The sequence below is a fragment of the Chionomys nivalis genome, chromosome 17 (genome assembly GCF_950005125.1).
Source record: "Chionomys nivalis chromosome 17, mChiNiv1.1, whole genome shotgun sequence".
NCBI classification, from domain to species: Eukaryota; Metazoa; Chordata; class Mammalia; order Rodentia; family Cricetidae; genus Chionomys; species Chionomys nivalis.
The window spans coordinates 37418611-37444799 of NC_080102.1; the positions used below are offsets into that span (position 1 = coordinate 37418611).

The following is a 26189-nucleotide window of genomic DNA, read 5'->3' on the forward strand; positions in this document are numbered from 1 at the left end:
CAGGAAGTGCCAACAGCCACACATCTCACAGCAGCAAAGCTCCTAGAGTGTGTCCCCGGTTGCTGGCTTTGCCAGGACACACGAACATCCATTAGGCCTCCGAGGGAGTGGCTCACGTTGCCTGATGCTTTGGGAAGCTGGTGCCCTCCCGACAGCACGTGCCCTGAACCACTCTCCAAGGTCTGCTGTTCCACATCATCCCCCCATCTCCCTCCGTCCCTGAGTGGGTGGGTACCGGGAACACGACCCACCATTCCATCTAGACACTGTAACCAGTAAGCTCTTTTGGTCACCTCCCCCAAACCGCTGGCTCCTTTGAAGCCTGGTATATGAAACCCTCTCTCTTTTTAACAATATCGAATGCAGCATCAGACCACCCAAACTACATGGAAGCTGTATTTTTTTATTGAGCTTTATTAGATCTTTACCTGTTGGACGACGTGACTCGTTGCTCCACCTTTATTAAATCTTGGGGCCTAGCTTCCCCTGAGCTAAGTCCGGGCATATGCATCTACATACTTGATTATCTTCACTGAAGGCATTAGGCTGGGATACAAGGGGTAGGCTGTGGGCCTGCATATGCCCGAGTGCCCCTCCTCATAAGCGCTCTTCCTCATAGACTACCTTCTTCACCCATCACAGGTGACAGGAGACTGTCAATTCCCCGGGTGAAAACCAAGGGCTAGTGATATGGGGCATTTCCTATACCTACCAGACCAGGAACCATAGACAAACTTCCTCTCCTGGCTGCAGGTTTTCATCTTATGATACCAGCACTGTCAGACATGAAACCAACTCCAACCAAGTTTTCCTGCTGACGCTCACTTGCCCCTCTACTGAAAAGCAGGACATTTGTCCACTTCCGGTCTACATACTGCACCTGCTCTGACGGGGAACTGTAGACAAGCTGGCAAGATGGAGGGGCCCCATGGAGGGGGTCATCCAGTCACCACTGGTGCAGGCGGCAGGGAAATGGCCATGGGGGAAGGCAAGTGGAAGCCAGCATTAGTGGGCTGTCCACATCCCTTGGAAGAGTTTGGATGCGCCCGGACACAGCAGAGGCTCCAGAGCCAGGTGTTTCTTTAAATGGCACAGATGACCTTAAACCTAAGGAGACAGATTTGACAATGCAGGCAAGTGACAGACCCGGCCAGCTGAAAGAGGTGCTTCCCAAGAGCAGAATTAAAAGGGGAGATGAGAGGAAAAGCACCCTCTTCTCTGTCTCCTTACACCCTATCCCCTAAGGGTTAACGCCCCCTCCTACCCAAGCTCCATCTCCCTTTAATCACATCTGATACTGAGCGGCCCAGCAGGGAACAAAGGCACCATTTAGAGAAATGGGCCAAGAGAGTGACCCCGCACTCTGGGGTGGCTGCCTGGATGCCGGCACAAAGGCGGCATTTCAGGGCTGAAATTTCAGCACCCAGCTTGATTAAAGGATTCCAGAGGCTTGGAGGAGGGTGGTAGGGTGCGAAGTCTGTGACTCCCAGAATTAACCACCATCCAAAGCAGCAAGCAGCCTCCTACTCCTGTGGCCACGCATCCTTCCCACCCTGGCCAGGGTGCCCAGTCCCATGTGGCGTGCCATGACTCCTTGGAGTTGCAGTGGACCAGGAGTCTTCCTTGTAATTATGCCAGAGTCCATGCCTTCTTTTCTAAAACAAATTCTTAGACAAACTCTCACATAGCCCAGGCTGACCTTGAACTCACTCTGCGAGCCTCCTGCCTCCACTGTCCTGATTCCTAGGTCCACACACATCTCTGCCACAGGATGTGAAGGGGTGGGAAGTGGGACGCACAGAAGTGGGACCCTTGCGAGTGAGCTCAGGCTGAACCCAAGAGCAAGCACATGATCCTAGCTCAAGTCTGAGAAGAAGAGGCACAAGGTGGCAGACCAAAGAGATGGCCACGGAGGGGACTATGTGAACTGGCCCGGGACAGAGCTGGACAGGTGCTTGGTCCCTGTTCCAGTTGCTGACTTGCCCAACAGGGCTCTGCCTGGGGACAGTGGGGGAATCACTGCACCCCCACACTTCCTGCTAGGGCACCACTCCTGAAAGGGGATCTGAGTCCTTGATAAGAGCTCCAGGCAGGTCCCTAGGAACAATGGCTGGCTTGATGAGACCTGCTCTGTGATACTCCTGAGAAGGGAGAAGCCCCTGCAGCCAGTCCCCACTGGAAAGGAAATTGGGGGTTTCCATGGCAACCAGCTCCCTGGGCACAAAGACTCATCTGTCTGCTGAGAAGGCAGCTGAGGTGTCTCCCCTGCAGCAGCTTTCACTCTGGTGCATGGGGAGATAGAGGGAGGGATGGGAGGACCCACGGGGCCAAGTACCCTGGTGCTTCAGAAAGTGCTAACAGTCACAGGGCCACCTCGATGTGGGATTGCTCTCTGCAGCAGGTGGCAGCACTGTAGACAGCAGGCGCAGAGGGGTAGGAAGGGCAAAGTTTATTATTTACATATATAAAATGGGCATAGAAATGGCGCCCGGCACAGTCCAACAACGCTGCTCAGTCGGTGATGATGAGCTCGTCCACACCCCAGTCTTCATAGCTCCCATCTGGCAGGTAACGGCGAATGATGATTGGGATCTTCCGGGCCCTGTGGTGGGGAAGTCACAGGACATGAGTGCTGGTGCCCCGGCTCTGCAGCAGGGAACGGGTGGGAGAAGCACATGTCACAGAAACACCCTCCCTCATCTCGGGGGCTTGACTATGAACGAGCCAGAGATCTACAGGATCAAACACCAGCTTCCACAGACAGAGAGGCCGAGAGCTGCTGCTGCGCTCTGGAGGAAGGACCCCTGTCTGAGGGACTTACTTGAGTTCCTTCATGGCAATGAGCAATGGGTCTGTCTCCCCCTCCAGCTCCACCATCACAGGGGCACACATCCTGCAGGGACAGACATGGGTTGGAGAGACAAGAAACAAGGCTCAGAGAAGGTGTCTACGGTGTCCTGCTCCTCATCCAGCAAGGTCACCTAGGCAGGTAGCTGTGGTGGCAGAAGTATACAGGGAGCTGCCACTAAGCAGAGAGACCAGCAGACTGGATTAAATTGTGCCTCCAAAGACAAGCCACTAGATTTCGGTCCACATCCCAATGGTCTCATTTATTTATTTTTAAATATTTATGTATTTACTATGTATACAATATTCTGTGTGTATGCCTGCAGGCCAGAAGAGGGCACCAGACCTCATTATAGATGGTTGTGAGTCACCATGTGGTTGTTGGGAATTGAACTCAGGACCTTTGGAAGAGCAGCCAGTGCTCTTAACCTCTGAGCCATCTCTCCAGCTCCCAATGGTCTCATTTAAAAATGAAGATAATCCCTGCCTCACTGGGAAAACCGAAGACTAGAAGACTCCATGCCACTCACTGTTCTCCACCTTGACATTCTCTGTTCATTTGAGGGGAGTCCCACTTTGACTTTTTTCTGGTGAGCAAACTGAGGTACAGAAAGGCGAGTAACGTGCTCAAGGTTCAAACACATACAGGCAGAGAGGCAGAGTCTAGATGACGTGTCCTATGAAACATACTAAAGTCATCTAAGTGCAATGCTCCATCAGAAGAGGCCCTTCATTCTTACCACATCAGTCAAAACCACAACCCTTCACAGCAACAACCCCAGAAGGGTCACATCCAGCCTTCATTCACACACCCAAAACAAACTTTTATGCCTCCCCGCTCCCATGTTCTTAAGTGTTCCCTATGTTCTTAAGTTACCATGATGATAGTATCAGGCAGAGGAGGGGCCTTTGTCCTGAGGGTAGGACCACTGTGAAGGCTTTATAAGAGGAAGAGAAATTCAAGTCTCACCATGTGACCCTCTACCATGCTATGACGCAGCTTGAAGTCTCGTCAGGTGCAGGTGTCATGTTCTTGGACCCCCAGAACTGTGAGCCAAACGTACGGAGCCAGGAACCTGCCCCAAGGATTCTGTCACAGCCACAGAAAACAAGCGGAGGCGCCTGTCCATTCTGCACCGTCTCTCCACAGCCTGAGGGCTCAGGTGTCCCCACTCCAGAAATGACAGTCTTCACTGCCTGTGAGTCTACATGTGCCATTCATGGCACCAAAGACACCAGACTACTGTCCACAGCAGACCATGAGCTGCTGGTGGCCCAGGACCACACATGGCCACTGTGAGGGCCCAGTCCCCAGCCAATGCTTGGCCAAAGCAGAGGCCCCAACACCAAACAAGGGGATGGCACCTCCAGTTCTGTGCCCTAAGAACAACTCCCCTGATCACCCTGGACAGGCTTACACCTATAAATCCAGGGCTACTGAGAAGCACACCAAAGCCAGGGCCCACGTCTTCTCTAGACCATGAGGACATACTTTTTTATTTGTTTGTTTTTTCGAGACATGGTTTCTCTGTGAAGCCCTGGCTATCCAGGAACTCACTCTGTAGACCAGGCTTGGCCTCGAACTCTGCCTGCCTCTGCCGCCTAAGTGTTGGGATCAAAGGTGTGCACACCACCATCACCGCCCGGCTTGGAACTGGAGGGATAGATGGTGTGAGCTAGGCCGTCTCTCCAGTCCTGGGAGAGACTTTCTCGTTAAGGGTTCTGAGGATTGTACCTTTAGAGCTGCCAGGTGACTCTGGGGCCAACCAGTGAGAGCAACACTGACTAGTTCATTGCCAAATATTCTCATCTCTGCTACTCTCAAAAGCCTGGAATTTTCCCAAGAGCAGAAACCAAATGCCCTTCCTGAATAACAAAATGTCTCCAAAACTTGGGGCGTAGTTTGGCAATAGAACGTAAGACCCCGGGTTTAGTCCCTAACACCAAGAAAACAAAAGAAACGCCCACTGCATACAAAGCCTTACAGAACATGCATGGCTGTATTGACCTGTCTGTAACGCCCACTGCATACAAAGCCTTACAGAGCATGCCCTGACCTGTCTGGGCCTGGTCTCTCCATACAGAACAGGAGCACCTGAAGGGCATTTGTTCATCAGTGTCCCTATCTATGGACATGCAAGTGCAAGTGTGGGCTTCAAGTGACTGTCTTCTGCTGTGGCCACTACACATCACCCACCCAGTTAGCAAAGTGTGAGCGAATCAGCCACCAGGTGGTGCTAGTGGGCCGGACTGAACCTCATCAAAAGCTATCCAAGCAGGCATTTCATTCAGCACCTAAGCAAAGGTTACCCATCCAGTGCGGATGTACAGGATCCAGCCTGGCTGTCCCTCACAACAGGCAGAGCGCCACCAGAGGGCATGGACCCCTCAGGGGAAAGTGCACTAAAGCCCCAAAGAAAACTATGACAGTCGGGTTGTCTTGGATTGAGGTTTGTCTGGGCCTTCACACTCTATGAATACTCCAAACTGGCTTATCAGACACGTGTCAATTTGAACCTGTCCCTTTAGGGTCTACTGACATTTTACTAATTTTATTTCTTAAAGTTTTTTTTTTTTTTTTTAATTATTTGTATTCGTGTGTCTATACTGGGGTAGATGAAGGAGAGGAGGTGCCAATCCCTCCGGAACTGAAGTTATAAGCAGCTATGACTCAGCTCCCCTACGAGAACAGTATGTGCTTTTCTCTCCAGTCTTCTAAAACAAAAGTTTATTTTATTAATTTTGTGTGAGAAGACTTAAAATTTTATTTTTACTTTTACTTATATGTTTTGTGTTTATATAACATGTGTGTGGATGTCCATGGACGCCAGAAGAGGGCGTTGGGTCCCCTGGAAGAGCACCAAGCACTCTTAACCTATGATTGCTTCCTCAGGCTGTATTTTGTGTTTGGGTCTGTGTATGTGCGATTATATGCATGCCATGGCAAGAAGGAATCAAATCAGTTCTCTCCTTCTACCCTGTGGGTTCTTGTAAATCAGGTCGTCAGGCTGGTATCAGGCATCTGCACCAGCTAAACCACCTTGCTGGCCCACTTTAGTGACATCTTTGCCATCATTGTGCTGCAAGCTTGCCACCTAAACTGTAACCACCCACACTATTTTTAGCACCAGAGATACATACAAAACACCACCCTTGGTCTACCACCCTGGGGATTCCAGCCCCTCCATGCCCTTTGGAAAGCACTATCCACACCTGCCCTGACTTGGGGCTACCTGTGCTCCGGTCCAGCTCTCTCATCAGAAGATACCCGGGGAGCTGGGATGACATCTTTAATCGCCTCTACATTCTCAACAGGGCAGCACCACACCTCAGTGGTGAGCACAGCTGCATTTCAGAGACTACGAAGACATCCTGCCACTGGGCCATTTCTACCTGAAAGAATGAGCCCCCCAGAACGCTCAGCCAGTTGGAAATGTCCTGTGAGCCACAGAGATGCTCCTGACTCCTGAGATGCGTCCAGTATTGGGGGGAGGGGGTTGCTTTGTTTTCATTTGTTTGGGTAGGTTTTTCTGTTGTAGAGGTGGTGGTTTGGGGCTTTTTGTTATTGTTTTTGAGATGGCATCTAAATGTGTAACCTGGCTGTCCTGGAACACACTCTGTAGATCAGACTGACCTTGAAATCACAAAGATCCACAGGCTCAGCCTCCTGAGTGCTGAGATTAAAGACATGTGCTATCTCACAGGGCCAATTTTTTTTTTTTTGGTTTTTCGAGACAGGGTTTCTCCGTAGCTTTTTGGTTCCTGTCCTGGAACTAGCTCTTGTAAACCAGGCTGGTCTCGAACTCACAAAGATTCGCCTGCCTCTGCCTCCCGAGTGCTGGGATTAAAGGCGTGCGCCACCACCGCCCGGCTGGGCCAATTTTTTAATTAACGAATTAATTTAAATGGCCACATGGAGACATTGAGTGCCATAATGGACAGTATGAGCCAATAGGACCGTAGCCAACTTTACTCAAAGGAGCAAGACTGCAACCGTGAAAAGGAAAGGTCCATTCCTGAGGACTGGCTAAGGACCACCTTGCCCACACACAAAACCCTTTATCAAGGCAGACACCGCAGTTATCTTTCCCCAGGGCTGTGTGAACCTGTGAGGGATGCAGACAGCTCTATGCAGGCCTCCACACACCCGGTGGTAGAAACTCTAAACTCCCAGGTCTGTCCTACAGCATCCGCCATTCCCCCACACCACCACGTCAGAGGTCCAGCAGTTTCTCTCAGGCTCAGGGCTCCCACTAGAGTTCCACTAACTCTGCCTCTTCCAGGTTACAGCAATCACTGATTGCCTGAGTCTGCCTGCCTACTGTCTAGACCTCAGAAGCCACTGCTGCTCTCAGGCTTTCCCAAGTGAAGGGCCCTCCCTACCTCACTGGGCTGGCCAGTCTCCCTCATAACAGGAAGGGGTACAAGCCTGAAGGGCGACCATGGCCTTCCCTGAATTCATCCTCATCTCACTGCAGCAAACTGACAGGAATTATCTGAACTCAGGGCCTCACACGTGCTAGACAGACATTCTGCCATTGAGCTATGTCCCCAGATCCCTTTTCACTTCTCACTTGAGACGGGGTCTTGCTAGTTGCCCAGAGTAGTGTTAAACCCACCCCATAGTCCAGGTGGGCCTTGAACCCATTCTCCCACTGTTTCTGTCTCCTGAGTGTCTTCAATTACAGGTCTGTGCCACCAGGCCTGACTAGGGTTCTTACTGACACTTTTTTCCTGTGTGGCCTATTTTTTACATTACACCACAGGCTCCCTAAGCCCAGCACAAGGCCTGGCACACAGGAGCTGGGCAGGATCAGCAGCCTGGGGCTCACGGTGAGAACAGCAAAGGGCAACACTTACGCAATCTGGAGTGCCCGGGTGCCCAGCACACGGGCTCGCTCATACTTGGTCATGTATGGAGTGGTGATGCGCTTCTGGTTGGCCTGCGGTCGCTCACCAGAGGGGAGAATCTCAACATTCTCCTGACCTTCCTGGATACCAAAAAAACAGAGGGGACATCTCAGGGTGAGTTTTTTTTTTTTGTTTATTTTTATTTATTTTTTTTTGGTTTTTCGAGACAGGGTTTCTCTGTGGTTTTGGAGCCTGTCCTGGAACTAGCTCTGTAGACCAGGCTGGTCTCGAACTCACAGAGATCCGCCTGCCTCTGCCTCCCGAGTGCTGGGATTAAAGGCGTGCGCCACCACCGCCCGGCTTCAGGGTGAGTTTTGGGTCAGAGAGGAAGATGATGACAATGACCTCCCCACCACCATTACCGCTTTCTGGATGTCAAGCACATTTACTAACGCACCATTCCTTACTACCCCGTGAGGAATAGGCAGGAATCATGGTCCCTATTCCAAGGGCTTTAAGAGCCAGCCAACCTGACCAAATTCTCCAAACCAGCAGTAAAGAAGACTGAGATCAGGACTCCAGAGCCAGCTGCCCCACCGAAAAGAAGGCTGGTCCTGTAAGTGATGAGCACACCCTAAACGGGAAGTTGCACAAACACCAGATCTTTCACGGGTGGCAACTGAGTCAATGGGTCGAGTGGCAAAGACAATGATGGTAAGAAGAAAGAGTCACCACCCATACTGAGCAACAACTTGCCACATATCTGTCCAGGCTAGCCCTGAGTTCCACCCTCTGCTCCACACACACGCAGGTACACAAGCACACACACACATACACACACACCTGGGTTCCACCTTCTGCTCCACACATATGCACACAAGCACACACATACACCTGGGTTCCATCACACACACACACAAATAATAATCCGCCAGCAAGGCCACAGATGCTTAGGTACTAAGCAAAGGGTTTCTGATAGCAGAGTCTTGACCTACAGGAGAAAACAGAGGCACAGAGCACCAGCTGCTGCCAGGATCGTGCATAGCCTGTGACGAGAGTTTACAGGATTCCGAAACCAAGAATTCGAAGTTAGGGTATGGCTCAGACAGTAGAGAGCTTGCTGCCCAAACTGGAGGACCTAAATTTGGATCCTGAGTTTCCATGTAAGACTCTGGGTATATAACAGTGTGTGCATATAACCACAGAACCAGGAGGTAAGAAGAGAAAGATTTCTGGGGCTTGCTGACTGACAGTCTAGCTGACAGAGAGAGTCCCAAGCTCAGGGAGAACCTGTCTTGAAAGAGAAGGTGGAGACCATAAGAGGATGACAGCTGACAGCAGCCTCTGCCCCTCCACCACACTACACAGGTGAGTGTACCGCACACAGACACGCAAGTGCACCTGCACAAAAAAAACTAGTTTTTTAAAAGATAAAAAAATATGGGGGCTGGGGAGGTGGCTCAGCAGTTACAAGCTCTGGCTGCTCTTTCAGAGGACACGGGTTCAATTCCCAGCACCCACACAGCAGCTCACAACCATCTGTAGCTCTAGTTCCAGGGTAATCCGACACCAATACACAGAAAATAAAGTTAAATAAATTAAAAATAATAATGATAATAATAAAATAAAAACTGTTTGCCGAGTGCTTGCTACAGGCCCAGAGGTATTCGAAGTGTTTGGGGTAGAGCAACAAATGAAAGGGAGCAAAGCTGCTTCCACCTGGACCAACGCCTTTAATCCAGCACGCAGGCGGCACAGGCAGGCTGGTTGCTGTGAGCTAGAGGCCAGCCTGGCTTAAACAGCTGAGTTCCAGGGCTATCTACCAAGAACAAGTCTAAAAAAAACCCATACATAATAAGATACAACAATCCCAAAACCAAGCTAAGGTCTAGCTCAAGCAAAGGCCAAGAGTGTATTTGTGAACTGGGTGGTGTTGGCTCACGCCTTTAATCCCAGCACTCAGGAAGCAGAGACAGGCGGATCTCTGTGAGTTTGAGGCCAGCCTGGTCTACAGAGCGCGTTCTAGAACTGGCTCCACAGTTACTGAGAAACCCTGCCTATATCTGTGGGAGACACGTCCCTGGAAAAGAGAACAGCGAAACTGTTCAGCAACCATCACCCACCCCGCTGTCTAGCGCCTGGGCTGCTGTGCAGGAAGCTGAGGGCTGAGCGGGGGAGGGGGGTGCTACTGACCTCCTCGGCATTTTCCAAGTCATCTAGTCCTTCGTCCTCCTCCACATCGTCAAAGTCATCTCCATCAAAACTAAGCCAGAAGAAACAGCTGGTTAGAGCGTCACCTGCCAGAATCAGAGGCATAGCTCGGTGTATGGCTGTGACGTAGGAGGGACCTCAAATCTCAATGAGGGAACCTCTGGCTTCGCTGTATGCCTTCAATCTTGTCCCGTCTGCCCCCCAATTTTGCTAGGACTTGTTTGCCACTGTTTCCCTCTCTATGAACTACTGTGGTCAGCTTGTAACATGTACTTTTCTGGTCTGAGGACTTTTTTTTTTTTTTTTTTTTCGGTTTTTCGAGACAGGGCCTGTCCTGGAATTACCTCTTGTAGGCCAGGCTGGCCCCAAACTCACAGAGCTCTGCCTGCCTCAGCCTCCCTATGTGTTTGTGTGTGTGAATGTGAGTGTACGCACGAGTGTGCAGATGCCTGTGGAAGCCAGAAATGGGGTGTCAATTCCCCTGAAGCTGGTGTTGCTCAACACGGTGCTGGGAGCCGAGCTTTCACTCCCTGGACAAGCAGCAGTGCTGGCGATCACTAAGCCATCCTCCAGTCACCAGCGCAGGACGAGCCCCATCGGAAGGGGGAAGCTATACATCTGTGAGTGTGATGCTACACTCCTGTACTCCTAGCGTTTGGACAGTGGAGGAGGAGACGCAGGAGTTCAAGCCCAGCCTGGGCTACATAGGGAGATGCTGTCTCAAGAACAAAAACAAAATTTACTTCAGGGCTGGAGGGGTCGCTCAAAGTAGTGTATACACAGCATGCACGAAAATTCCTGGGTATTAATTCCCAGCAGAGAACATTACCCGAGAGGAGATTACGACTGTGAAGAGAAGATAATCTAACCTCGGTGAGACTTCCACCACACCCCAAGCTCTGTTTGCTGATTACCTTTTTTTGTTTTCTTTTCAAGGCAGAATTTTTCTGTGTAGCCCTGGCTGTCCTGGAACTCCCTCTGTAGACCAAGCTGGCCTCGAACTCAGAGATCAACCTGCCTCTGCCTCCCGGGTGCTGGGATTAAAGGCGTGAGCCAGTCAGTTTCACTAATGATCTTTTCCTTGCTAACTCCTTCCCAGTCTAACAGCTGGCACATCTGGCTCCTCCCTCCTGCTTCACACTCCGGGGGAGCGCCTCCTCAGCCTTTCCTGGGTTCCCCCTTTTCCCCAGTCACTCACTAGCCACCTCCTCTCTAGGGGTCCGCACAACCCTGGTCGACATGCACGTCTTTGCTTTCACTGTATTTTTCCTGCGTTTTGTCTGCTTGCTTCTGAGACAGCGTCACTCTGTACTCTATGTAACTCAGGCTGGCCTGAAACTCGCTACGCAGCACAGACTGACATCTGTTCACAGCAATCCTCCTGCCTTAGCCCTCCCAGTGCTAGGATTACAGGGGTAAGCCCACCATATCCAGCTTCTATTTCTGAGTTTTGATAGCTACATCTATTTTAGGACTCCCATAGTTTATCTTCTCTTTTGACCTAACACATGCAGCCATTAGGAAATGCTCTTGGCTCTATCTTAAAATATATCAGCAGCCAGGCATGGTGGCACACCCCACAATCCCAGTGCTCAGGAGGCAAAGGCAGGCGGATCTCCGTAAATTTGAGGACAGTCTGATCTACACAGTGACTTCCAGGACAGTTAGGGCCATGTAGACAGACTCTGTCTAAAAAAAAAAAAAAAAAAGGAAAATATATCCAGGAGCTGGCCATGGTGACATAGACCTATAAATCCCAGTGTTCTGGAAGCAGAGCTAGGTGGATTTTTTTTTTTAGGTTTGAGGCTAGCCTGGCTGACACAGTGAGTTCCTGGCCAGCCAAGGCTACATAGCTGAAACTTTCTCTTTTTTTTTCCCTCTTTCTCTCATGTGTGTGTGTGTCTGTATGTGTATATGTGAATACCATCTCTCTCTCATATATGTGTCTGTGTGTAAGTGTAGTGTATACCAGGGGCCCGGCATAGTGGTTCACGCTTTAATCCCATCATTTGGAAGACCGATTGCTAAAGTGGAACCACCTGGTATACAGTGAGATTTGGTCTCCAGATAAATAAAATAAATATATATCCAGAGTTCAGCCCACTTCTGGCCACCTATGCTACAAGCCCGCGCCTGCTCCCAGCCTCCCAGGCCATCTCTGGATTGCTTCTTCCTATTTCTACGACTACACGAACTACACCACCGGCATTCCCTTCCAGAAAGGGGGTGCCCAGAGGGCTTAACTCCGCACACTGTCCTGGGAGCATTGCTCCGCGAGGTAGGAAGTTCTCAAGACTTCACCCCCACAGACCCCGTAGCTGGGCTAGCCTGTGCTCCAAGAGCCCAGCTCGCACCACGAAGTCCTCCCCTCCGAGCCCGCGCTCACTTGTCCTCGTTGTCTGACATGATGCCGTCACCGCACTGACCACTCCGGACCACACAAGGATGAGCCGCGCGCTTCAGTCGTCCCCGGCACTACCCGCGGTCTGCGCCTGCGCCGTGACCCAAAAGCAATCACTTCCGGGAGACAGCCAAGAACGAGTGCGCGTACGTGGGCGTGTATACTAGTTACCATAGTAACCAGATGCGCTTGGTGCGGGCACTAACACACTGGCTTCCCCGAGGACATCCTTCAGGACGGCGCTGCCACGCTTAGGGTGAGCGCTCCGCCCGGGACCGTCCCGATGGGGACTGTGTTCACTGCACGGTCCGGAGCCGAGGGTTCGGGCACCAGCTTCTCAGATACCCAGGGTGCTGGCGATGAGATGTCGGGACTGCAACGCGAGACGAGGGCTGGTCATTGCTTCTCTCCCTCCTAGGGCCCTCCCATGGCTTCACAGGAGAGGGTGGGCGCAGTGTCGAAAGGAACCGGGTTCCGGCGCTGCCCTAAGCAGGTCACTTACACGCCCGGGACCTGCGAGCTGCTCAGAGGTCAGTGCTTCACAGGAACAACGACAGGAGAGGTGGTGATTTCTTTAAGAGACTGGGATTAAGAAAAGTTCAGGAGAGGACCAAAGTCCAAAGGACGAAGAATTTTGGGGTGGTTAGCTCATCTTTTACATTGCACGTTCAATGAAACCTAACTTCTCACCACAGTGAAAACTTCCAGTACCAAATCCAATTGCCTTCCTTGGGCTTAGCTGGAGTAACAGACAGTTGTGAGCCCCGTGCAAGTGCTGGGAACTGAACCCAGGTCCTCCTGAAGAACAACTGGTACTCTTCACCGCTCAGCCATTTCTCCAGTCCCACAGCCAGCACCTTCTAAATGGTGAATGCCACCAGGCGGAGAAAGTGCCTGTTTCTGCTCACAGTTGTGGCGCCAGCCTCTGATACATGGATGAGCATATATACATTCATTTATCCAACAACTAAAAACACCTGATATGTAATTTTCATATTGTCCTATGTACTGGAAGTAAAGTGTTAGGGGATTGCAGAAAAGCAAACAATTCTTGCTTCCATAGAGTTAACAGTATAGGAGGTTAACAAGAAAAATCATCAAGAAAAAATTATAGAGCGGGGTGTAGCTCAGTAACATGTATGCTAGGCATACATGAAGCCTGGGTTTCGATCTCAGCACAGGACACACAAAAATGTTACAGTTGGAAAAGTCGGTTCAGTGGTTAAGAACGTGTATTATTCTTCAAGAAGACTTGAGTTCCCATATTAGCCACACACACACAAAAAAAAAGGTGTATGTCTTAGGTAGATATAATGATATGCAAGTTTGCTGCTTGAGAGGATTGCCTGAGCCAAAAAAAAAAAAAAAAGACTGTCTGGATAATTAGATAATTAGTAATACCCTGTCTTTAAAATAAAATACAATAAAAGCTGTGGAGATAGCTCAGAGGTTAAGAACACTTGCTGCTGTTCTGGAGGACCCAAGTTCAATTCCAACAACCATGTCAGGTGGTCTGAAACCACCTATAGAGGTTCAGTGCCTTTTTCTGGCCTCCACAGGCACCCGTACACACATAGACATATTTATGCACACACATACAAAATCTTAAAGCCAGGTGGTGGTGCATGCCCCTAATTCTAGCACTCGGAAGGCAGAGGCAGGTGGGTTTCTGAGTTTGAGGCCACCCTGACCTACAGATGGAGTTCCAGGACAGCCAAGACTACACAAAGAGACTCTGTCTTGAAAAACCAAAATAAATAAATAAAAGCCTTAAAAAAACTTTTTTAGGTGGGCAGTGGTGGTGACTCAGGCCTTTAATCCCAGCACTCAGGACGCAGAGGCAGGTGGATCTCTGTGAGTTCAAGACCAGCCTGGTCTACAAGAGCTAGTTCCAGGACAGGCTCCAAAGCTACAAAAAAAAAAAAAAAAAAAAAACCTCTCGAAAAACCAAAAAAAGAAAGAAAAAAGAAAAAATCCATATATAGTGGCTCATGGCTTTAACCCCAGCACTCTGGAGACATAGGCGAGTGGTTATCTGTGAGTTTGAGGCCTGCTCAATGAATATACCATGTTTCAGAGCAGCCAGGCTACATAGTAAGACCCTTTCTATAAATAGATAGATAGATAGATAGATAGATAGATAGATAGATAGATAGATAGATAGATAGATAGATGAATGGATAGATGAATGGATAGATGAATGGATAGATGAATATAGAGAAGGGAAAAAAACTAAAAATGTGACATGGGCTAGAGAAAACGAAGCAGGCAGAAGAAGATGTGTGCTTAGTTGGGAGTTGGGGAGCAGTGCTGCGGTGTGGAGTTTGGGCAAAATGAGACATGCTGAGACGTGGGGGAGATACAGGGTTCAGCTGGAGCTCAGGAGGTCTCATGCCAAGACGTGGGGGAGATGCGGGGTTCAGCTGCAGCTCAGGAGGTCTCACAGTGTTTTATTTTGCAGTGATGATGAAGGAGTCCAAACTGACTAACTTCCAGCAACGACACATCTTGGACACCATGAGAAGTAAGGACAGTCACTCTAGAGACTTCCTGGACAGAGGGCCAGGGATATATCTTTAATATTCCTCTATGTGAAAGGGAAGGGGAGTTCATCTCAAAGGACAGAGATGAAGCCAGACATGATTATATACATTTCTAGTCCCAGCACATAGGAAGCAGAGGCAGGAGGATCACCAAAAGTTCAAGGCTGAGCCCGGCAGTGGTGGTGCATGCCTTTAATCCAGCACTCGGTAGGCAGAGTGAGTTCCAGGATAACCAAGGCTACATAGAGAAACCCTGTTTTGGAGAAAATAAAAAAAGTTCCAGGCCAGCCTGGCTTACACAGCAAGGTCCAGGCCGGCAGTGCTACATAGTGAGACCATCTCATAAAAAAGGTTTGTTGAGAGTAAGGTAGGCTGGAGAAGTGGCTTAGTGGGTAAGAGAAGGCTCTTGTAGAGGCCCTGAGTTTGGTTCCCAGCTCCCATGTCAGTGGCTCACAACCACCTGCAACTCCAGCTGCAGGACCATCCCACATCTCTGGCGTCTGTGGGCACTGCAGTCATGTTCACAGACGCAGAGGCATATACATATCTAGAGTAACTAAAAATAACATTTTTTTTTGTTTGTTTTTCAAGACAGGGTTTCTCTGTGTAGCCCTGGTTTTCCTGGAACTCACTCTGTAGACCAGGCTGGCCTTGAACTCACTGAGACCCGCCTAACTCTGCCTTTCAAGTGCTGGGATTGAGACATGCTGTGGACAGATTATTCCTTGTGCTGCCAGCTCACAAACTACACGGAAACTTAATCATGGAAGTTCAGCCAAGGGCTTGGGCTTGTCCCTCTAGCTCTATTCATCTACATGCTGCCACACAACTTGTGCCTTTCACCTCTCCTCTGCATCTGGTTGGTGACTCTGCCCTCTTCTTTGCAGCTCTCTGTCCAGAAGTCCTGCCTATACCTCCTGCCTAGCTATTGGCCATTATCTTTTTATGAAACCATTCACACTGACACATCTTCACACAGTGTAAAGGAATATGACCAGCCAGTGGTAAAGAATACTTACTGCTCTTGCAGAGGTTCTGGGTTCAGATCCCAGCTCCTACATGGTGCCTCACCCCCATCTAAACTCCAGTGCGAAGTGATCCTCTTCTGACTCCTGTGGGCACCAGAAGAGGTTCATATATGGTATACATTGATATGTGCAAACATTCATAGACATAAAATAAAGTACACCTTGAAAGACAAGGCTTCCTTGAAGCTGTTCCCTAGGAATTCACTGTCTACTTCTCCTTAAGCAAAACATTGTTTCATAGCTTAGTTGAAGCCACAGATCCTTCTCTCTAATATGAATGTCCAGCATCACTGAGGCTGTAACTATTTGCTTGCTCAGTGTGTGCTCAGGGGAGAGGCAGACCTGGGGCATGGGATCATCCCGAGAATGGTATCTGCTTGGTTCCACGAAGGGAAGGCAGTGGGAGAGTGGGGAGTAAAGGCAGGCACACACTTGTAAGCCCACAGCACAGAAACCCAGTCATCCTTGACGGCCCTTGTTCTCCCTCCTACCTGGTCAACAGCCCTGCAGCCTACAACCTGACCCTGATAACCTGTCTTCTCTGCTCCTCACCAATGCTGCATGTTATCTGAATAGCTGTTTTCCTTGACCCTACCCTTGGCCATGAATGGGACTTTCAACAGCAGAAAGGGTAACTTTTCCCCAACCCCCCCAACGGCTTGCTACGCTGTAGAATAAAATCCTCTTTCCAGAAGCTTCCATAAGTCCTGATCTCTGTCTCCCACCCCATTAGCCTCTTGGCTGCTACCTAGATACCTGGGTACACAGTGCCTGAGCACCTTCACCCCAGCTGTTCTACCTGGAACAGTCTTCCTCAAAGTAACTGCAGGTCTGGCTCATCACCCTTCACTGTCTGCTCCAATGTTACCCTTTTACAAAAGCTTTCCCTGTTACAACCACAATCTGGGCTGCAGTTTTGGCTCAGCTGGTAGAGCCCTTGCCTCAGATGCGCCAAGCCCTGATGCATTCCAGCACCAAAGAAACCAGGTGTGGTAGCAAATACCTACAATCCATGCACTTGGAAGATGGAGGCAGGAGGATCAAAAGTTTAAGGTCTATATGGAGTTGGGAGGCCAGTCTGGATAGACCCTGCCTTTAAAATAAGCAAAAACTGCCAGGTGGTGATGGCACACATCTTTAATTCCAGCACTCGGGAAGCAGAGGCAGGTAGATCTCTGTGAGTTTGAGGCCAACCTGGTCTACAGAGCAAGTTCCAGGCCAGGCTCCAAAGCTACTGAGAAACCCTGTCTTAGCCGGGCGGTGGTGGCGCACGCCTTTAATCCCAGCACTTGGGAGGCAGAGGCAGGCGGATCTCTGTGAGTTCGAGACCAGCCTGGTCTACAAGAGCTAGTTCCAGGATAGGCTCCAAAACCACAGAGAAACCCTGTCTCGAAAAATTAAAAAAAAAAAAAAAAGAAAGAAACCCTGTATTAAGAAAACAAACAAACAAAAAACAACATCAAAAAAGCAAAAAACAAAACACAGGGCTGGTGAGATGGTTAAGCAGGGAAAGGTGCTTGCTGCCACATGTAACAATCTGAATTTTATCCCTGGGACACGCATGGTCAGAGAGAACTGATTCCTACAAGTTGTTCCCTGACCTGCACACATACACAGACATGCATGCACACAGCACATTAAAACAAAAACCACACACAGAGAAATAAAAACACCACACCAAAGACTCAGTGTATAAGAATGTTTATTGCAACATTGTCAGAAGTAGTAAAAATCCAACCAACAAAAACAAAACAAACCCAGAGAGACCTGAATGACTAGCTGAATAAATAGTGTAATCATTCTAACAACTAGTAGATTACTATAAAAAATAAGTTACATATAAATGTGTCTTTATGGAAAGTTGGTCATGATAAATTGGTAAGTGAAAAGGTGTGATCCAGTGTTTAAGAACCATTTGTGTACATACCGAACAAAAAACATCCTTGAATGTGTTTTAGAAGCATCAAGAACGAGGAGCGACCACCTAATTGTTAGTACAACCTGCAGAGGAGCAGGCTCGGAGGGCTGGACTGTCCACACTGTTTGACTTCTAATCGGCAAATACCATTTTTCTTTGAAAAGAAGGACAAACAGGTGCCGTCACTTGACCTTTTTGTTCCCAGGAGGAGCCCCTCTGCCCCTGCAGTGCAACCCAACATCCAGCCAGAGGGGCTCTCCTTCCAAGAAGCCAGCTACAGCCATCTACCTGCCTCCCATCCTGGCTACCCACTCCCACCTCCGGCCTGCCAGCATGTGTCAAGCCAATGGGGCATACAACCGTGAGCAATTCAAGCCTCAGGCCACCAGTAAGTGATGGTCTTGGGCTAGGGACTCTCTTCTGTCTTCTGGGGTCACAGAAGCCTGGGACAGACAGCACCATTCCAGTAGTGGGTAACAAACCCAGACAGATAGCCCTCTTCATCCTATAGCTTTTTTCAAATTAATCCAGTTTTCCTAATCCTAATCCCAGAGGGACACATGGTCCCTCAAGTCCATCTCCTCTGTATTTGAGCCCACATCTGGGAGCATGCCCCAGCATCCTCACAATTCCCTACACACAGGTCACCTCGGAGGTCTGCATTTCTGGATTCTCTGTTAGCTCTGCACTGAAGCTTTTTCTTGGTTGTCTCAACTGCTAACCTGGCATGTTCTGCTCTGGAATAGCGAAGGGAGGCGCTGGGTCTGCAGAGCCCACTCCTCTCAACCCCAACACCTTGCAGCGTGTAAGGGAAACAACTGCTCTTCCCTCTTAACAAGACTGTCTCTGGGCCCTACAGGAGATCTGGAGAAGGAGAAACGAAGACTCCAAAATATCTTTGCCACTGGGAAGGACATAGAGGAACGGAAAACGACTCCACGTGTGCAGCAAGAGGACCCAGCTCCCGAGGTGGACCGGTTTGAAGAATGTGAGTGTATGTGTGTAGAACTGATGGGGCTAACAAGAGAACAACATTGACTTGCTATAGACCCCCTCCCCCTCCCTGCCCCGCTCTCCCTCAGAGGCCATGTGCTGCCTGGGCCCCGTGCACTCCCACTGTCCAGTGCACTGATGGCTCTTCCCCTCTGTGCAGTGGTGAAGGAAGTCCAGGACAGGAAAGAATTCTTGGCTGCCATGGAGGCTCTGGGACAGGGCAAGCAATACCGAGGAATCATCCTGGCTGAAATCTCCCAGGTAGGAAAGCCCAAAAGTGGGGAAGAGTAGAGTCAAATGGGAGGAGCCCCAGCCAGCACCATGGCTGGCCTTTCAGGTGGCAAGCTCCCACCATGGTGTCCTGCCATGACAGCCATCTTCCTGGTGGCCCTTTGCAGAAAATAAGGGAAATGGAGGACATCGACCGCAGCAGAAGCGAGAGGCTTAGGAAGGCTCTCGCCACCACCTAATCCTAGACAAGGGCGGGCCAGCCCAGTGCGACCCGACCACCAGAGCCTTCGCTTCGCCAAGCAGTGTCATTCCCAGGTCTGCCCACCCTCAGAGACCACGCCAGGGATGCAGAGGCCTCAGTGACGCCTCTGAGTCACTGTCACAGCCACAGTGTTGGCACCTTCTTCAGGGGAAAGAGCCCAGACACACCATGGACATCTGCCTAAGGGCACCCTCTCTCTGGCTCTTCCCACGCCACAGCTGTCCTCCAGGTGCTCTGTGAACACGACTCTGTCCTTCCTGTATCTTAGGATCTATTTCTTTGCCTTCTTGTAGCCTTGGGCAAATGTTTGACCACAATGATTAATTGGCCAATAAAACACATTTAACTTGGCCATGACATGTGCCGCCTTGTTTACACAGGAATAAACACATTTAATCTGTTCAGAATCAGAACCCGTCCAGCGCACATGGGTTCTAACCGCTGTTTGCACATCTCCAGAGGAGCAGGGAAACAGATTCCTGAGCAGCCTGTTGTCAGTGCTAGCCCTCAGTTCTGTGGTGTGAACACCCGTCTCACCAAGACACTCCATCCAGGTAGTTACTGCTGAGGGGCCCACTTGGGGTTAAAGGTCAACTTCATGACTTCCACCAAATGAAGACTAAGGAAAGAAACATGAAAGGAGGGTCCATACTCAAAGGGCTCCGGCAGGTGCCACAGCCTTGGTTCCAGTTCCATTCGCCTGCTCCCAAGGTCCCAGCCTGAAGGTCAAGGAACCCAATAAGCAAACAGTCCTGCTCCCACCTGGTATGGCCTCACTCCCCACAACTGGTTTACTGCACAGCAGTGTCCTTCAGGCTGTGACTCTGAACAGCCTGACCTTCACTAGTATCCCATCATTCCCGTCTCTAGAAATGAAATCCTTCCTGTACCTGCTACAAGTCCCATATCTGTCTTCTTTCCGAAGAATAACCATGGCTACTATGCAAGAGCCAGCAGATAGCATCAGTCAGTAGGGACACAGCCTCCAGCCCAGGCCTAGCACACTGGAAACGCCAGGGCAAGTGCTGCCTACAGTGGCAAACTCAAACAGATGGGAACATTTACAGATTATGCCTGTACAGAAACTGGATTCTGGGTTTCTTTTGAAAAGTGAGCAAGACGTGGCAAGCCTGTGCCCACGTTCACAGGCAACAGGTGACTTCTGTGAGGAGGGCTGGTCCCTGGAGACATGGAAACTATGCTTGACACTGAGACAGCCTGGTGGAGCCCTCTCCTGGGTTACAGCAGCTGGGTCACAGGACCCTTCTGAAAAACCTGAGGTGGTGGCCTGGGCTCCAGGTCAACAGCGCATCTGGAAAGACTGCCAGGGGCTATATGGGAGTGCAAGCACCTCTCCCCAAACAAGAAGGGAATCCTGCCCCATGGGAGGCACTGTGGTCAAGTTCCCAACTGCGTGGACAGCCCAGCCCCTCCCAGGTGGCCAGATACCTGGCCATGAGGTGGAGCACACACAGGCAAAAGGGCACAGATGTGGCTGTGGCCAAGGCTACTGGGCACTAGCAACTGAGAGACAGTGCACTCCTTCCCAGGATGCAGAGGGAGGGGCAGGCACTGAAGAGCAAGAACAGTGCTTGGACCATAGGCTGCCTGGCATATTCCCCAGGGAAAGGATGTACCCCAGCACTGTTCTCCCAGGGCCATCCAGCAGTGAATGCCACCAGTCCCCGGAGGGAACAGACAACCACAGAAAGGAATGGGTCCATCCCCTGGGTATGGGGTGGGCAAAAACCCTGCATCAGAGGTCAGATCACAACACCTTAGAGAACAAAGGTTAGCACCTACCCAAATCACGCCTTTCTAGGCTAGTCTGAGTCACCACCTCAGCACAACCACCAGGTCCCCATGTGGTGGGTGAGGCTTCCCATGAACCAAGAGAGATAAGGGAAGAGCTCCCTACAACTTGGGAGGCAGAGAAAAGCAGTTCATTCCCAACTGACACAAAACAGCACTCACTGAGGGGCCAGAATCTGAGACTTCATAGAGCTCCTGAGTGAGGGGACATGAGTTTCAAGGGCACCTGTGTTAGACAGGAAGGCAGAGACTAAGAGCCAGGGCTGAGAAGGAAGAAGTTAGGCAGCCAGCCTTGTTCCTGGCTGCTGCAAGGTGCACATGTCATGGCCAGAGCCTGCCTTGGGCAGGACTGACAGTGAAGACTCCATCTGGCCTGGTTCAGAAGTACAAGGAGAGTTACTGCCTCTGCCTAGTCCCTGCATCCCTGCTTGCCCCTGAGCCTGTCAGAGCATCTGGAGTCAGAATCCAAGTGGGCAGGGCTAAGTCACAGCAGTCTGCGACACAGGGAAGAAAGAGGGAAGAAAACTTTAGCCCAAACCAGCTGGAGACTCCCAAGGAGGCCAAAGCTCACCCAGGGACTCCCTCCCAAGGTCACTGTCCCCCTTGGCAGGTCTGAGGGCAGCAGAGTGCTGCTCTGGCCTGGAGGCTCCAGGAGAGGAGAGGAAGTCTGCTTCCTGTGCTGTCTGTCAGCTCTTGTCCCCAGGGACCTTGCTTTTGGTGTCACGCTTGTTTCCCAGCAGCTTCAGCACCTTCATGGTCTTGAACTTGCCTTTCTTCTTACCCTCGGACTCAGTCTCTCTTTGGAACTCTGCAGCAAAGAAGAGGGACCATCAGGGGCAGGATGGAGCAGTGGCCAGCGTCACTGAGCAGCTTCAGCCCATCCATGCACTGATTCATGTCACTATGCCTAGTTTCCCCTTTCTCCCTGGGATCCACACCTGGGAGGACAGTCTGGAACCTGAGATGGTGGTGCTCAACCTGTGGTCACATATTCTACATATCAGATATTTATATTACTGTAGCAAAATTACAGTTATCAAGTAGCAAAGAAATAATTTTATGGTTGGGGTCACCACAACATGAGGAACTGTACTAAAGGATTGCAGCATTAGGAAGGTTGAGAACCACTGTGAGGTATAGCTCACTTTTAGTCAATAGCTCGGATCACCTGGACTGACATACATTTCTCTGTAGGCTACAACAGAAATCTCAACTGCCAGGACTAAGAAACACCTCAGAAACCATCTGCCCAAACCTCAAACTCTCACAAGGAAAATCTGTGCCTTTGAAAAGAACCAACACCAACCGTGTGCTTGTAGGTGCCTAATCCCAGACTGGTGTTTTGCACCATTAGCTCCATAACCCTCAGCCCACACCAGGGAGAAGCACCATGGCAATGGAAGTGAAGTGAGGGCTGAAGGAACTGGCTCAGCCACCAGCTCATGTTCAAGAAAGGACCAGTGGTCAGTCTGGCTCCAGCCTCAGCCAAGATGTAGCCATGAGGCAAAACAATGAGCCACAAGTGGAACTAAGGTCAAACCCCAACCCAAACAGCTCTCAGGGAGCAACTCCAGGCACTCTGATCCTAGCTCTAGATTCCCATACCCCTAAGCCAACCCGCAAAGCTCTGGAAAGATAATCTGCTCAGAGCAAAGCCGTCCTGGTCAAGGCCCCCTGGTGGACCACAGTCCTGCCCTTCCAGCCTGAACCAGAGCTGCATGGCTGTGACTGGCCTCACTACACTTGGCTTTCCAGCAAAATGGAGCCTGGAATTTGCATTATGACCAACCATCCCTATGGGGCCTGTTCAACCTTCTATTTCCAGGCTGAAAACACAGGCTGGTGCTCACAGGTAGGTACTGGTCCCTCCACAAGATGAGCCTCACCTTTCTTCCTCATCATAGCTTCCAACATCTTGTCTTCCTCTTCTTCCCTGGGGTGGAAATGACAAGCTGAGTGACCACAGCAAGAAGGAGCCAGGTCATCTGCGAGCCCCTTCCAACCTTCAGGCCCCACAGGACTGGGCAAACGTGAAGGAAAGCTGGCAGTGAGGGCAGAGCTCTGCCAGGAAGTGGCTCCACCTATGGGGTCCCAAGCATGTCACCTCTGCCGGTCCTCATCCAGGCAGTTGACAATGGCATTGCGCTGCTCGATGAGGGTCACAAGCTCCTGCATCAGCACCTTTTCTCTGGCCCGATCCTCCTCTGTCCAGTCCTTTTCTGCCAAAGGAGAAAGTTAGGGTGAGTGATGGGGACCCTCTTCTTCACAGTAACAGGACACACCACCTGAGTTCCCGGGAAGACAGCAGGTAACTATACTGTGGAATGAGTGGAGGGCACAGAGTGACATTCACAAGCTCTTAGATAGATGGAAGCAATTCTAGAAAAAAACAAGGACACCTGGAAGCCCACCAGATAGCCTTCGAGAGACGCCCTGTAGAGGCAGAAACCCTTAAGGGGTTCCTGCTCACCAAATACGTCATTCAAGGATACCATGCAAGGCCAAGGTGCCCACCAAACACACTGTTCAAGGAGCTCGTGCAAGGCTAGCAATTCTCAAGGGCTTCCTGCATGTCAAACCCACTGTTCAAGATACCAAGCAGGCCAGCACTCCCCAAAGCCTTCCTGTAACACATTTGTTGGTGGCATCTTGAGAAAAGGTATTGGACTGGCTTGAGTGGGCAGGGATGGGAACGACAAGGAACTTCCAGAGGTCCACTTGCAGAAGCAGTATGGTCCCGGTCACGCAGAGGAACAGGAGCCCAGTCAGGAGGATCCCTGGTGTCACTTCCAGCCTCTTCCCTCTTCTAGGCCCAGGGCTGCCTCACAAGACCACCGTCAGGGGCGCACTCATGTCTGGTTCCTCTCACCATCTCCAGGCTCCAGAGCACCCACACCTGGTGCCCCTTGTGTGCTACACACCTAGAAATAAACCTCCTGAAGCTACCAGGAACTGTCCCATTCCCCTATGACCTCACCTTGTCAAAACTGAGGGTCAGGAAGTCCAGCCCAGTTCTGGGGACAGAGTATGGCTTCACAGTCACCACCCAAGTTCCAATCCTGCTCTGCCTTTCTTCATCTAGAGCTTGGTAAATTATGCTTCTAATCTACATGGAGGGAAATTGAAGCTTTGGAAAACGAAGCCTTTGGCCAGCAATGGCCAGAGATGATAAAGCCAAATTGAACCCAGGCAGCCTGACCTCCTATTTGTTATCTATGGACCGAACTCCCTCAAGGTCAAATAAACCAGCTTTATCTTCAAAAGCAGCATCAGGGGAAAGCTAAAGAGGACAGGGTTACAGCCACAGCCTTGGGGCTGATGGTTCATACCCACTCTCTCACATTGGGCTCTTGAGTGCTGGCCACACCCCCAGCTCCTGCTGACTTGGAAGTGACTCATGGTTGGCAAAGGACGCCTAGGACATTCTGTGACTTGGGGTACTCCAGCGTTCGAGTTCCCCAGTCAATGGAGAGGAAAGACAAAGCTAGTAGCTACACAAACAAAGAAAGCCCAGCCTCTGGGTCCATTTCTAACCTCAGCTGTAAAATGGCAATGACGGTCCATCATCCGAGTCTGACATGATGTCACAACGTAGGAAAGAGGCTGGAACCCTGGATCCTTCCATGGCTTTGTGGACTCTACTAGCAGCTATAGATCAGTGCACGTCACAGCCACAGACATGACGGTCAGTGCACGCCACAGCCACACACATGACGGTCAGTGCACGCCACAGTCACAGACATGATGGTCAGTGCACACCACAGCCACCCACATGACGGTCAGTGCACACCACAGCCACCCACATGATGGTCAGTGCACGCCACAGCCACCCACACGACGGTCAGTGCACACCACAGCCACAGACAAGCTCATCACAAATGCACAGGTTTTAAGAGTCAAACTTGGATCCTCATACTTATATAAGCACTTAGTGACTAGGTCACCTCCTCAGACCTTCATGGGTTTATTTTGTTTTCCAAAACAGGGTTTCTCTGTGTAGCCTTGGATGTCCTCAACCTCACTCTGTGAACCTGATGTCCTCAACCTCACTCTGTGAACCTGGCTGGCCTTAAACTCAGAGATGCACGTACCTCTGCCTTCCAAGTGTTGGGATTAAAGGCATGTGCCACCACAGCCAGATACTTTACAACTTTTTGGTTTTTTGAGATGGGTTTTCTCTGTGTAGTCCTGGCTGTCCTGGAACTCACTCTCTAGACCAGGCTGGCCTCAATCTCACAGAGATCCACCTGCCTCTGCTGCCTGAGTGCAGGGATTAAAGGTGTGCGCCACCACTGCCTGGCTTATTTTTCAGTTTGTAAGGCAGGCTCATGTAGCTGAGCTGGCTCACCTGGCTTGTTGAGAAGGCACCGCAGTTCATATTCTACGTCAGCCTGCCGCTGCTCCAGGTTCTGCTGCTTGACACTAAAGGGTGAGATGAAGAAGTAAACGCTTCTGTGCAGTGCCAGCCACCCACACTGAGCTGCCATGACAGAGTGCAGGCTCCCAGTCCTCCCCAGACCCCAGTGAGGAGCAGGCAAGGAGTCAGGACTCACACGTAGATAAGCTCTGACTCTCGCCGCAACAGTAGGTGCTTTTCGTGAATGAGCTTGAACCAGTCGACCAGCATGTTGTCCTCGCTGCCCTCTGGAAGCCAGATCCCCACTGAGGCCAGAGCTGGCACCCCTCCCAGCTCAGCACCCCAGGGTAAGGGGCTCCCATCAACCCACAGCCCTCAGCCATCTCCTCTCAGCAGCTCCCGCACCATTTGCTCCTCCACGCAACTTCTCTTCCAGCAGAACGCCACGGTGTTCCAGGGCATCCAGCTGGCGCTCAATAGTGTCCATCTCACCATAGATGTCCTCCTCAGGGATATACTGGTCAGCCTGGACCTGCCCAACAATACTCTGGTCACCTAAAGAGCAGTGGCCCTCCCCTCCACCTGCTCCTGTCCAACTCACAGGGTCCCCTGGCCACTGCAGGCTGCAGGAAGCCTGGTCCTGTCCCACAAGGTAGCATGACAAGAAGGCAGCATAGGTGTGGAGAAGGAGCTGTCCCCCCTACCAAGGGTCTGACAGACTCCCAATGAGAGGCT

The 26189-nt window shown here is 50.7% G+C and overlaps 3 protein-coding genes across 5 annotated transcripts in view; 1 reads left to right on the plus strand and 2 right to left on the minus strand.

Annotated features, from left to right (window-relative positions):
- Window positions 1-2434: 2434 nt before the first annotated feature.
- Polr2f (RNA polymerase II, I and III subunit F) lies at window positions 2435-12433 on the minus strand. Its single transcript, XM_057791231.1, has 5 exons — window positions 12296-12433; window positions 9892-9961; window positions 7708-7838; window positions 2822-2893; window positions 2435-2602 (listed from the first exon to the last, which is right to left on the minus strand). Exons 1-5 carry the CDS (start codon window positions 12313-12315, stop codon window positions 2512-2514), a joined length of 384 nt encoding a protein of 127 aa, XP_057647214.1. The 5' UTR covers window positions 12316-12433; the 3' UTR covers window positions 2435-2511.
- A 13-nt stretch (window positions 12434-12446) lies between these two features.
- C17H22orf23 (chromosome 17 C22orf23 homolog) lies at window positions 12447-19320 on the plus strand. 2 transcript variants are annotated; one of them, XM_057791233.1, is made up of 7 exons: window positions 12447-12566; window positions 12729-12840; window positions 14772-14834; window positions 18005-18187; window positions 18659-18787; window positions 18953-19053; window positions 19191-19320. In XM_057791233.1, exons 2-7 carry the CDS (start codon window positions 12738-12740, stop codon window positions 19260-19262), a joined length of 651 nt encoding a protein of 216 aa, XP_057647216.1. In that variant the 5' UTR covers window positions 12447-12566; window positions 12729-12737; the 3' UTR covers window positions 19263-19320. The 2 variants fall into 2 exon arrangements, with proteins under 2 accessions (XP_057647216.1, XP_057647217.1); XM_057791234.1 differs by lacking the exon at window positions 12729-12840 and having other exon boundaries at window positions 12530-12566.
- The window catches only part of Micall1 (MICAL like 1), a 31692-nt gene continuing 23069 nt past the window's right edge, over window positions 17567-26189 (minus strand). The window contains exons 11-16 of one of the 2 annotated variants that reach the window (XM_057791232.1): window positions 25860-25986; window positions 25651-25741; window positions 25446-25519; window positions 23202-23316; window positions 22984-23030; window positions 17567-21905 (exon numbers count right to left, since the gene is read on the minus strand). In XM_057791232.1, the coding sequence (XP_057647215.1) occupies window positions 21784-21905; window positions 22984-23030; window positions 23202-23316; window positions 25446-25519; window positions 25651-25741; window positions 25860-25986 (576 nt within the window). In that variant the 3' untranslated portion in view covers window positions 17567-21783. The remainder of the gene's footprint in view (window positions 21906-22983; window positions 23031-23201; window positions 23317-25445; window positions 25520-25650; window positions 25742-25859; window positions 25987-26189) is intronic. The other variant, XR_009058463.1, reaches the window with a different exon arrangement.

Excerpts from the sequence above, each read along its gene's own strand:
- Polr2f (XM_057791231.1), bottom strand. The coding sequence starts at position 12,315 with ATGTCAGACAACGAGGACAA. Across the intron at positions 7,839-9,891 it reads ACTTGGAAAATGCCGAGGAG|GAAGGTCAGGAGAATGTTGA; the intron begins GTCAGTAGCACC and ends TTTGGTATCCAG. Across the intron at positions 2,894-7,707 it reads ACCCGGGCACTCCAGATTGC|GATGTGTGCCCCTGTGATGG; the intron begins GTAAGTGTTGCC and ends CTGTCCCTGCAG.
- C17H22orf23 (XM_057791233.1), top strand. The coding sequence starts at position 12,738 with ATGGCTTCACAGGAGAGGGTGGGCGCAGTGTCGAAAGGAACCGGGTTC. Across the intron at positions 12,841-14,771 it reads GACCTGCGAGCTGCTCAGAG|TGATGATGAAGGAGTCCAAA; the intron begins GTCAGTGCTTCA and ends TTTATTTTGCAG. Across the intron at positions 18,188-18,658 it reads ATTCAAGCCTCAGGCCACCA|GAGATCTGGAGAAGGAGAAA; the intron begins GTAAGTGATGGT and ends TGGGCCCTACAG.